We start from the raw sequence: 13,544 nt of genomic DNA on the forward strand, positions 1-13,544 counted from the left end.
AGTCTCTAAAGCAACATGGGAGGTGTTGTAACTTAAAGGACAGAATTAAAAAGTACACTTACCTCATGTAATCAAGCCATCTTCCACAATAGGAAACATTTTTATACTGTTTTACATTCCTGGGTTCTGCAAGTTTTGAGATACTCTTGTTAATCAATGTTGCGATAAATTTACTAGCAGCATACCAAAGCATTTTTATAAGATTTCAATTACCAACCAAGCCAAATAAGTATGAACATTGATACAAGAAAGAAATCCCACATCAAACTTGACAAAAAAAAGGAAGTCAGTAATGAGATCTGAGTGCAAATGGGGCTGCACAATTTAAACACAGACCTGATAAAGCCAATGTAATATCAATGTACTTTTCAATATTGAATGTCATTTAATGTGTTTATATATATATTACTATTACTTTGAAAACCTTAGCAGCAGATGGTAAACAAAAGAGAATAACAAATGTGAAAGTCATACCAGTTGTTAGTGCACTGCTTCTCAGCATTACACATTACATTAATACTAACGTTTGTACTGTGTTCAAATGGCAGCAGTTAGATGTAGCTACGAAATGGACAAGATGTACCTTTGAAGATTTTCTGTTGTTTTTACATTTGCCAATTATAAATACCTTACGAAGAGCAACACACCAATCAACAAACATATCATCAGTATTTCCCTCTTTACCCTGTTCTTCTTTTCCAGAAACTGTATGTTCTACTTAAAGCAATCACTTCACATGCAGTAGCCACAAAAATACTATATAAGGCCATTCAGATCTGACAAACAAGAGCGGATGTCTTTTTAACTTGGCAAGGTAATATTGCTGAGCACTTCCAAAATTTAGCTAGTGTACAAAACCCTAGACTTAGTAGACAAAGAGTAACAACACACTTTTAAAGAAACCAAACTCAGGGAGGGATTCTGTCTCTTTTTGTGTTAAAAAACATTTACTGAATTTAATTGTTCAGTAAAGCAAGCATCGCAATGCTTCAAAATTTTAAAATTCAGGGATAAAAGTTTACATCCAAAAAGATGAATGGAAAATTGTGCTTTCAGACAGTAAAGTTATCATACAGGGGGAATCAATTCATCTCACCATCAGATTCTGGGCAAATTTGTTTATGTACTGAATATATATATGTGCAGTTCATATCCAGGTCCTGCAAAAATCTAAAACTATGTGCTTCACTTCATGTAGCAAAGGCACCTGTGTTATTCTCCCTTTTGGACAAAAGGTGATATTATGTTCCAGGTTTCCTGATGAAGAATACATTGATTTCTGAATATCTCACTCCCATCTCTGCGTTGAGTGGCAACACAAACCACAAGAGAAGGCAGCGCTGTATTCCTGCTTACACTGGAAGAAGTTGCTCTGCAGGCTGTTTGAAGCGTCGAACTTGTCACAAGGGAAACCGAGCAGAACTGTGAAGCAGAGGGATAGTAACAAAAGGCTATTCTGGTGTCAGGATAAATTGGAGTCATTTTAGCTCCACAAGCAGATGTTGCTACTGGATTGACATGTGGAGCCTGCTCCTGCTGGGGACAGGTAAAGTTTACCACTGGGACAGACGCAGAGCTCATAGATAGTCTGGCGAGGAGCTGAAGAGCTGGGTGAGGAGGAGGAGGAGGATGAGGTGGAGGAGGAATAGGAAAAGGAACCCACTGGTAGATTTCCCAGACGGATTGTATCTGCGTTTAAAAATATCTACAAGTAGGGGGAAAAAAAAAGGAGTAAGTAAATTTCTTTCAGCATCGTGACATATTTTGAAGACGTGTTTTGAGGCAGAGTCATGAGTTTTTAAAAAATATTTTTAAAGTTATAAATATTTTATTAGAAGTATTGACCAGATTATTAGAAATATTAGAAAAATATATTAGAAATAATTATTTTTAGAAATAAAAAAACTGTCAACATTTCTTGTTTTTCAACTCTGTGTAGTTGTATACTCATTAACGCTCATTACTACAGTATATGCAAATACTTCACCCAACATGTTTATTCAGTTACAAGCAGTGTCACACAAAAACATTTTGACAATATTCTTGAATAGGTTGAATTTTCACTTGTACATTTTATGATTAAAATTTATTCATTCATGGCAGAAGCATATCCTTGCTCCGGAAGATTTTGTATTTTAATAAGTGTGAAGTGATATTAGAGCACATTCCCCAGTGTGTTCCTGTAAGCAGCTGGATATATGTGCTGGACTGTGCTAAATTGTAGGGGCTTAACAATAGCTACATCCAGAGAATAATTAAATAAGGGTACAGAGTCATATGCACAAAATAAAGAGCTTATTTGACCTAAATTAAGAGGAGAAAAGATTCCAGGTTAAAGTCTTTTTAAGAAGGTCATCAGGGTATTCCCATTTGTTTCTGAACATTGAATATGATTAAAAAAATGCTGGTTTTTTTTAATCTCCTTCCATTAGAAATAACATAAGTCTGTATGAGACTGTAAATACTAATAATGTTAATGAATCTGTATGGAGTTCTGCAATATTTACGCTTATGTTACATTTTCAGGGTGTTGAATAAACAATGTCATGAAACTAAGTAACTAAAGCAGGAAAACCCATGTCTTCCACTGGCACAAACAGAGGAGTTTCCAGCTGCTTAGAGTTTATTTTTTATTTATGGAAGGAATAAATGAGAGCCAAAGTAAGATCAGTCATTACCTCAGGTGCAGACTATGAACTTCAAGAAGACAGGTAACAAATCAAAATGGCTTTAAGCCCTGCATATAACAGTACAAAGCTTAGGAAAAGGTGAGTTCCTTAAGTACTTACTAGTGTTTTTTATCAGGTATTGAAAATCAACAAAGCCAACTTGACACCTTTATATCACTATGTTAGCAGTATATGTGAAGAATCTGGGGAGATATGGCATGTATTGCCTTTTTTCTACAGGAGACGAGTATTATTTTCTGATAAAATCAGCCGTATATGGCAGAAAAGCATCACAGAAACACTACTAAGCCCCTGCTGGAGAGAAATGAAGGAGACCAGGCTGGGAAAAATTTGAGAAGACTGGATAAAATCCCATACAAAGACTGATGCACAGTCATGTTACCATTCACAGCAGAAGAATTGTGAATAACTGGGGACAACGAAGGGAATACACGCTGAAAGTAGCCCCAAACAATATAACCCCACATCATTGTGAGTTCTGCAGCTCCCAGAGTAAGATACTGTCGTCACTGAGAATTTACACTAAAAGGGACAGAAAAGGAGAATCTCAGAAGCACAGGTGACAACTGCATGGCACGATGCCTGTTTTAATTCACATATTAACTGACAGAGGAATTGATTACCAAACTAAAATGCAGCAAATTATTATCTTTGTTGTGTAATTTATATGACAAAGGAATGATGTATTTACACACACGTGCGTGCGTGTCCAGTATCACAGACCTGGAACAATCAGGAGTCAAAACCCTCACTGAAATAATTTAGATGGAAGAAATGTGCATGGTGTTGGGAACAATTTAATAATGATCTACTAGAATTACAATTGGAAAAAAAGATTATACATGTTAAAACATTCAGCTCAGCTAGGAGTAAACGTGAATGTAACTATAGTGCGCATAATAAGAAAACAAGATAATAGATGGGGGAAAAAATAAATTGATAGCAAACTAGAAGCTAGGAACTGGTAAACACAGGACATAATCATCAGTCAGTGGAGTGACGGGTAATAAAAAGTACTATTTCCCTTCTCATATCAAGAATAAAAGAAATGTTAACAAGTCCACTATTAATGTAGCAATGGTGGAGTTATCAATAGTATTGCACAAAAATCTAGTAGTATTCAACAGTGTAAGCTCTATTTAAGTATATGTGTATCTTTTATATTGAATAGTGCTCAGCATAGTTCTGTACTTGGAGAAAGATCAAGTATTGATGTTAGAACATGACTGCAATAAACTACTTTCAATTTCGACAGTAACTCAACAGGATATTAAACAGGAGCCAGTACTGTCATATACTTTTAATCAGCAGCTCTTGATAACTTTTAAGAAATAGATCTCAAAAAAAATCTGAAGCAGCCTTTTGGACTTTTAATACTGATTTTCAGTAAGCCCTGATATACATGGAATATTAAAGAAGATAAGAAAAAGACTTTCAATGTTTTTCTTTAAAAAATAGAAGCAGGAAATATTAGAATATTATATACGTGATAATAAAAGGCACTTCAGTGTAGAAGACATACATGTAAGAAGATCCAACAATACAAGATTAGCTATTTGTATTTTTGCGAGAGTGTGTGACTGGCCATTTTAACAGTTTAGCTGCAGTGGTGATGGAGAAGGATCATGAGAAATTTGCAAATCAAAATTAAATGGGTTCTAAAAGATGTCTTGATTCAAACAAGAATTAACTCAGGAAAAATCAGAGGGCATATGTGTCAGAGATCAGGCTAGATTAAAATCTCTTGAACGTTATTATCTTTTTTTCTAGGAACTCAATAATTTTATGTTTGTTTACATGAGGACAGCTATGCTTCTGCAACACCTCATTGCAGATGTTCTGTAGTATACTGCTTTAAGACTTTGTGCTGGTTTTGGCTGGGATAGAGTTAATTTTCTTCATAGTAGCTAGTATGGGGCTACGCTGTGGATTTGTGCTGAAAACAGTGTTGATAATGCAGAGATATTTTCATTATTGCTGAGCAGTGCGTACACAGATCAAGGCCTTTTCTGCTTCTCACACCACCCCACCAGTGAGTAGGATAGGGGTGCACAAGAAGTTGGGAGGGGACACAGCTGGGACAGATGACACCAACTGACCAAAGGGATATTCCATACCTTATGACATCATGTTCAGCATACAGAATCACACAGAATCACAGAATCAATCAGGTTGGAAGAGACCTCAGGGATCATCGAGTCCAACCATTGCCCTGACACCACCATGTCAACTAGACCATGGCACTAAGTGCCATGTCCAGTCTTGTCTTAAACACAACCAGAGATGGTGACTCCACCACTTCCCTGGGCAGCCCGTTCCAATGTCTAACGACCCTTTCTGAGAAGAAATTCTTCCTAATGTCCAGCCTGAACCTCCCCTGGCGAAGCTTGAGGCTATGTCCTCTTGTCCTGTAGCTAGTTGCCTGGGAGAAGAGGCCGACTCCCACTTCACTACAACCTCCCTTCAGGTAGTTGAAGACTGCAATAAGGTCACCTCTGAGCCTCCTCTTCTCCAGGCTAAACAACCCCAGCTCCCTCAGCCGTTCCTCATAGGTCAGACCCTCCAGACCCTTCACCAGCTTGGTTGCCCTCCTCTGGACTCGCTCCAACACCTCAATATTTTTCTTGAAGTGTGGGGCCCAGAACTGGACACAGTATTCAAGGTGCAGCCTCATCAGTGCCGAGTAGAGAGGGATGACCACTTCCCTAGACCGGCTGGCTACACTGTTCCTAATAGAGGCCAGGATGCCATTGGCCTTCTTGGCCACCTGGGCACACTGCTGGCTCATGTTTAGCCACCTGTCGATAAGCACCCCCAGGTCTCTTTCCACTGGGCCGCTTTCTAACCACTCTTCCCCCAGCCTGTAGAGCTGCATGGGGTTGTTGTGGCAGAAGTGTAAGACCCGGCACTTGTTCTTGTTGAACCTCATGCCGTTGGTCTCGGCCCATCTATCTAACCTGTCCAGATCCCTCTGTAGGGCCTTCCTACCCTCCAGCAGATCGACACTCCCACCCAGCTTGGTGTCATCTGCAAATTTACTGAGGGTGCATTCAATCCCTACATCTAGATCATCTATAAAGATACTGAACAGCACCGGCCCCAGATCTGAGCCCTGGGGAACACTGCTAGTGACAGGCCGCCAGCTGGACTTTGCCCCATTCATCACCACTCTCTGGGATCGGCCATCCAGCCAGTTTTTAACCCATTGAAGAGTCCACCCATCCAAGCCCCGGGCAGCCAGTTTGTCTAGGAGGATGCTGTGGGAGACAGTGTCGAATGCCTTACTGAAGTCTAGATAGACTACATCCACAGCCCTGCCCTCACCTACTAAGCGGGTCACTTGGTCATAGAAGGAGATCAGGTTGGTCAAGCAGGACGTGCCTTTCATGAATCCATGTTGGCTGGCCCCGATGCCCCCATTGTCCTGCATGTGCCTTGTAATGGCACTCAGGATGATCTGTTCCATCACCTTGCCTGGCACCGAGGTCAGGCTGACAGGCCTATAGTTCCCTGGGTCATCCTTCCGGCCCTTCTTGTAGATGGGCACTACATTTGCTAATTTCCAGTCAGCTGGAACTTCTCCAGTTAACCAGGACTGCCGGTAGATAATAGAGTGTGGTTTGGCAAGTTCCTTTGTCAGGTCCTTCATTACTCTGGGGTGAATCCCATCCGTGCCCAAAGTCTTGTGGGTGTCCAATTGGCACAGCAGGTCACTAACTGTCTCCCCTGGATTACGGGGGGTTCACACAGACCCCTGTTCCTAACTTCAGACTCTGGGGGCTGAGTCTTCTGAGGACAACAGGTCCTAACATTAAAGACCGAGGCAAAGAAGGCATTGAGCAGCTCTGCCTTTTCGTCATCCCCTGACACTACACTACCTCATACAAAGCTGGGGGAAGAAGGAGGAAGGAGGGGACATTCCGAGTGATGGTGTTTGTCTTCCCAAGTAACTGTTATGCCTGATGGAGCCCTGCTTTCCTGGGGATGGCTGAACACCTGCCTGCTGATGGGAAGTAGTGAATGAATTCCTTGTTTTGCTTTGCTTGCCCACGTGACTTTTGCTTTACCTGTTAAACTGTCTTTATCTCAACCCACAAGTTTTCTCACTTTTACTGTTCCGGTTCTCTTTCTCATCCCACCCAGGAGGAGTGAGCGAGTGGTTGTGTGGTGCTTAGTTGCTAGCTGGGGTTAAATCACAGCAGACTTTACTCCAGTGTGCATTACAATACAATGTAGCTCAGTTATTTTGCTCATTAAGTTAAATGATCTTTTTAAGGACAGCTGTACATGCTTTTCCAATGGTGCTTACAAATTTCACACTGTGATGTAGATTAATCCAGGTGTCTTATTCTTGAGCAGTAGCTATCAGGTCCTGTCCCAGCACGCATCCCAGAACATCTGGTGAGCAACATGGATACCAGAGTACGGTGTCCAAGAAAAACCGAAGTGGCTTCTTGTGAAGATATATCTGCTGTGGTGAGTCTAACAAGCTCTGTGCCATTGCAGAAATCTGGGAAGACTGTGCAATTTAAACAGACTGCTATAGCTAATCCCTGGGGAAGCCCGAGTGAAGGGGATTAATAGAGATGGCTTAACGCCAGCATTAAAATCTACTCTGTATATATGCTGTCAAGGTTATAAATAAAAGACTAAATTTACAGATGCAACATTGCTATCTATTAGTTAAGCAGGGGTCCAAATATATCATCATAGTAGCCCAATATATAAGGAATTTCACACGAACAAAGTCCATGTTTGAGGATATACCCTTTCCCCTCCTATCATCTGCTAAAAACTGAATTTCATGGCTCCAAAGTCCTCCAACATCAGTAAAACTTAAACTACTTACCATTTTATGCCTGATGTCATGAGGTGTTTAAAGAGAAGGGAAGAAGTGGCAAGACAAAAAAATGAACAGTATTATGTTCCCAGGGAACACTGTTTGTAGATAATAGTAGTTAATGGAAGTGCCGGTATACATGGCCTTTCTCTAATCTTTTGTGCTATGAAAGGTATGAGATAAGCCATTTAATACTTCTTATGCATCAAGGCCATACAAGCCAGTCATGCTCTTTCTGAGAGTCTCACACCTCAGCAGATGAATAGACGAGGATGAAAACAAAACTTCTGTCCATTCTTGAAATATTGTAGGAGACTGACTGAGAGATTACAAAATGGAAAAGGTAGCAGCTACTCAGAGAAATGTTATTTCACAAAGAACAGAGCACTGAGCAGCATCATTCCCTCTAAATATTTAAGGTTTAGAAATCCTAGATCACTGCTTTGTCTTTTGTGTCTTAGTGCCCAGAAACAGATATTACAGAATCACAGAATCCACTAGGTTGGAAGAGACCTCTGGGATCATCGAGTCCAACCTTTGACCTAACACCACCCTGTCAACTAGACCATGGCACTAAGTGCCATGTCCAGTCTTTTCTTAAACACCTCCAGGGATGGTGACTCCACCACCTCCCTTGGCACCCCATTCCAATGCCTAATAACCCCTTCTGTGAAGAAATTTTTCCTAATGTCTAACCTGAACCTCCCCTGGCACAGGTTGAGGCTACGTCTTCTAGTCCTGTTGCTAGTTGCCTGGGAGACGAGGCTGAACCCCACCCCGCTACAACTTCCTTTCAGTTAATTGTAGACTGCAATAAGGTCTCCCCTGAGCCTTCTTTTCTCCAGGCTAAACAAGCCCAGTTCCCTGAGCTGCTCCTCATAGGACATACACTCTAGACCCTTCACCAGCTTTGTTGCCCTCCTCTGGACTCGCTCCAGCACCTCAATGTCATTCTTGAAGTGAGGGGCCCAGAACTGGACACAGTACTCGAGGTGTGGCCTCACCAGTGCCAAGTACAGGGGGACAATCACTCCCCTAGTCCTGCTGGCCTCTCAAGAGAGGAGATGATAGGCTAAGCTGATAAAGCCAAATGAAAAGAGTTAAGATTTATAAACACTGAAATTTTTTTATTCAGGTACAGTTTGATTAGACAGGTAATTCTACAGAGCTGCAAAGGCACATTTCAGGGCTAATGTAGATAAGAAATGGCAGGAAACTGGAGGAAATGTGGATGAAAAGAAGGAAAGCTGAAAGCTTAGTGTTCATTAACCAATATGAGGAGACAGTGTAATGACATCTCCCTAAATGAACCTTTTGGATTCCCTTAGGCTCTTCAGAACTAATCTGAATTATAACAATGCAAGATCTTGTCTAGTCTTTTTGCTCTTCTGCATATGCTATCAATCAGAAGCATACCTACAAAGAGGATTATATAGATTGGGTCACTAGATTCAACTATATAATTTTCATTTCATTTGCTGGTATGTTTTAACAGCCAAGGTGAAGATGAACTATAGGATAAATTGCAGTACTTTAGTTCATGTGGGCCATTTGTTCTAACACTTATCTTTGTATTTTTGACATTTATTTTAAAACCATTCACCAAAGCTAGCTTTCATTAAACCTGAAAGATAGTTCTGAGAAAAAGAAAAAACAATACCATAATGGAAAATTAAAATATTAACTTGATAGCATATATACTGTAAAATTTAAACATCATATGCTGGCACAATATCTGGAACCATATCTGTCATAATGATTAATAGTACCTAGGAACAGTTCAACACTGAAATGAATGTGACAACTGGGATGAAACTGAATATACTAAATATTCAGAGAAGACCAAAAGATCTAGTACAACCTGTGTATTGAAAATGTGTTCTCTACAGGAGTAGGATCAGTTGACCACAAGACAAAGGAGACCTTTAGGCGTGGTCTGGTGTGGTGAATGTTCTCTTTCTAAAGATTATACCTGATACATCTAGATAAAGCCACCCTGGCAAGTTTCTTCTTTTGTTGACATTGCTCCCATTCCCACCTCTGTGTTATGCCTAAAACTGCTGACAACTGAAAGTGATTTGAAAACTAACACTGTATGTTAGTGAAGTGTACAGTTCCTGCTTGAATGGAAGAAATTGTGCTTTGACTCTTCAGTACTGAAGTGGTGTTTATGAGAGTCATATTTCATTTTAAGTGCACATTTTTGTAAATTCATGTTAAATAAACACAAGCATATATTGTAACTTCTGATTTATAACCCCAGTGCAATTTACATGAGTGGCTACTGAAGCAAAAACTTTCTGGTGCCTTTATTCTTTCTATCAAGGGAATCATTTTCAGGGATGATCAAATGGGGTTGCTGTGAATGTTGACCAGTAGAAGATTACAAGCTCCAGTGCTTACGGAATGCCAGTGGTAGTCTCATACACAAGAATTCCCAGGATCATATTCTACATGATATTAGATGTCTTTGCAAATTTGTTCAATGAGGGGACAGATGTGACTTCTTTGTGATTTATGTACCCAACCCAGAAAGGGAAATGTATTTGAAATATTTGTGCTTAGTCTACCGAGTACAAAAACGTATTAATTAATTACCATTCAAATAAGAACTAGATTAAAATGTGATATTAATGGAAAAATATTTTATTTATATAATAAATTATTCATTGTCACTTCTTTATCTCTTTCTAATAAAATGGCTTATGGTGTTGGTCTTCGAAATTTGCCCATGAACAAACAGTTCATAGATGGGTGATGTCAGTTAAAACACTTTGCTTTTGTGGTTTGGGAACACTGTATTTTGGTTGTGGACTTCTACATAAAAGTGTTTTTTTACTATAAATTAACTTACACATTAATAACTGTTTTAAGTTGAAAATGAAAGGGTTTGTTTAAAAATAACATGGTATTTTAGTAATTTTAAATATATGTCAAAACATCTTAATAGAATTCTTGAAACTAATAATTAAAAAAATACAGAAAAGTTTCCCTTCGTTTCCACTAATCTCTTTCCTCCCAGACAACAGTGACAAGTCACCTGGTTAATATCATGAAAAAGGGCTGTGAAAACAAAATGCAGCACACACTTGTTAGACAATTTTTGGTGAATAAACAGTGGATCTTTGAGCTCTAGAGCTCTAGAGCTCTAGAGCCTTTGCTTGTTTTTTTATTGAACTCACTTCATCCATATCAAACATTTAAATTTGTTTTTGCAAACATTTCATCTCAGACAAACATAGCTCGCCTGAACTGAACTAATCTAGGAAATGTTGTTGCCTTTGATCAGCCATTCCTCAGTAGTCATGGCAGGCAGCTTGCAGAATAAGGTAATTCCAAGTCATTGCACTTAGATAATTAAAAAACCCTTTTTTTTTTCTGTTTCAGAACATAAAAACCATCCACAAAAACCTCACCAAAAACAAAGTCTTAACATGGTACTGTTGGTTGGGCTTACAAGTGAAGATTACTCCAGTTTTATTAAATATTAGTCTCTGTGTTAAATAAATCTCCTGGACTTAGAGAGAGAAACGGATAGGATTATAGATGAAATGTTAGTACTATATGCATTTGTTAGTCTCTACAAAATAATGTTGGGTGTATGCTTCATAAACTGTGTTGTGTTAAAATGGTAAATATAAACGTCTTCTTGTCTGCTACGCTGACTTTGAGTAAAATTTGTCTGTTAAAGAGCATTGCTTATTTTTAATGTGACAGCTATAAGTCTCACCAAGGGATCAGCCTCATTATGCCAGAAACAATCAAATATAGTTCTCAAATGATGCTGTGAAGGAGTGCAATTTGACAAGGAAACACAAGGGCATAAAGAAGTAAATAGGAAAAAGGTCACAGGGTGACTAATATGAATATGTTTGTAAAAATGAGAAGCCTCTGTGCGTCTTTCTCCTTTTATTTACTTGGTCTTTAATAGTCAATTGGATGCAATGAAAGCGCAGAGCCTAGTTTACATAGAAGCTGCTTGCAAAAATACGTAGCAGCTGTACAAGACTTGTAAGAGCTTAGGCTAGTTAGCAGCCTTCTTCAAAGGGTGACGTATTGTCAAAACCATTAAAATTAGTTGTTAGACCAAAGAATGGGCAACACCAAATAATCCTTTAAGCTTGTTACTGTTATATGATAATGTGTTTCAGGTTCAATTGTAACATATTTTTATGCCTAGCAAAATCTAGTATCTACAGAATTCAAAATTGATCTGTACTTTTGCATTGTGTTTATATGTGAAAGCAGCAGTGGTCAACTAGCAGTCATTGTGCTGAATTTCCAGACAAGAAATGTTCTTTTTCTTCTTATGTGAACCAATAGATTCAGCTAGAGCCTGGAGCTTCGCATTTCATTTTCCTTGTAAATGATTGCTGCTTTAAACCATTGGTTATGGTTTATTTATAGAATAATACATAGTTCACAACTAAATGCCAAGCTATAATTGAATCAAAGGGTTCTGCTGATGCCTTGACTCACAAGGGTGCAGCTCAAGAGCTTTATAAAGGGCAGCAGAATCTGAGCCTAAATTACAGCCCCAGTATTCAGTCTGGGATCACGCATTATAATGCGTAATAGGGCTAAAAGGATTATTATAATACTGCAGTAAATAAAAAGAAAATGCATCAAGCAGCAGAATTCAGAATGCTTGCAAAGGCTTCCAGCTTATGATGTGGGAGGCTAGAGATTATACTGCATGAGAAATAAGGCTAGAGGAAAAGTATTTCATAAACACATTTATGTTCTTAAAAAATATTCTAACATCATTCTTAAATAAAAGGAAAATATATGTTTCGTAGATTAATCCACAGTAAATTCATAATGTTCTGTTATATGGCTGTAACTGGTTGATTCCAGATGCCACATAGCTATCTTCTGGCATATGAGGGCAATAATTATGCTATAGAAAGAAAATATTAATTCACATGTTTGATGATTTTTTGAATAAGCTTACAAACATTAAAAAGTTAAATTTATTTAACCAGTGTGAGAATGATCAAAAAGACTTGTATTTTTTCTGGTACAAATATTGTCTTATCACAAAAATCACAGATCCAACATCGAATTCGCAAAGACAACATTCTTTTATTCTTGAAAAAAACCTGACTGATAAAGCACACATTTTTAGGCTAAAATGAAGATTATTTTTGACATAGATACTTTGTTTTGTTTTAGAATATTTATTCTTAAAAATGAGTAATGATAAATCCTTTACACTTTTTTCTATACAGTCTGCTAATCTGTGGTGTATATTTTGGGCTGTAAGCAAGGACACCAATCAATATTTTGTTACGTAGACATTTTATCTGCCAGATGTTTACCCTGGTTCCTCACACCAGGCCTTAACTAGTTCAGCAATTCCCTAATGTGGCCATGGTAATTTTGCACAACCATTGATGCTGTGGAAGCTTATCATATGCCTTTCCAAAGTCTTTTGGCATTTTCCTCTGGCCTTCTCCTGTGTAAGAGATAAAATAGTGGACTATAAAGGCATGGGTCAGACCTCAGGATGGAATTTCTCTGTGGATTTAGGGTACAGTTCTTTACAGATCTTGCTGGAATTGCAAGTATTCGAGAGATAATTAGACACTTTGAACTTGGTCAGATGTATGTTTACAGAACAGCTCCTTGGGAAACAGTGGGGAAAGGTTGGTAGCTTGTTTTCTGATAACTATCAATCTAACATCTACGTGGGAAATCACAGATGTGCAAATTCTTACTTACCACGTAGAAGAATATAATGATTTTTAATACGAAGTTCAGCAAAGTCTGCTTTACACTGACTTTTTTTTCCTACAAAGCATTCAATACTGAATTGAATTTCAATTCTGAATCAGACATAATATAGTCATAACTTTTCTTGGGTTACCATTCTCAAAGTCCAACTGAGGTCATAGGACATTATTTCCAAAACTACTTTTTCAATAAGTTGTAGTAAATAATTAAGAAAAATTAGAAGTCATGCAATAAACTCAGTGTTGATATAGACAAAAATGCCTGATGAATCCACAGAT

General features: G+C 38.5%; 1 protein-coding gene across 2 annotated transcripts in view; it reads right to left on the bottom strand.

Moving 5' to 3' along the window:
• Positions 1-1,483: 1,483 nt before the first annotated feature.
• SGCZ (sarcoglycan zeta) overlaps positions 1,484-13,544 on the bottom strand; it is a 249,926-nt gene continuing 237,865 nt past the window's right edge. For both annotated transcript variants that reach the window (XM_068403800.1, XM_068403799.1), the window contains one exon: positions 1,484-1,705. In XM_068403800.1, coding sequence (XP_068259901.1) covers positions 1,484-1,705 — 222 coding nt within the window. The remainder of the gene's footprint in view (positions 1,706-13,544) is intronic.

This window comes from Nyctibius grandis, chromosome 6, assembly GCF_013368605.1.
Source record: "Nyctibius grandis isolate bNycGra1 chromosome 6, bNycGra1.pri, whole genome shotgun sequence".
Classification (NCBI taxonomy): domain Eukaryota; kingdom Metazoa; phylum Chordata; class Aves; order Nyctibiiformes; family Nyctibiidae; genus Nyctibius; species Nyctibius grandis.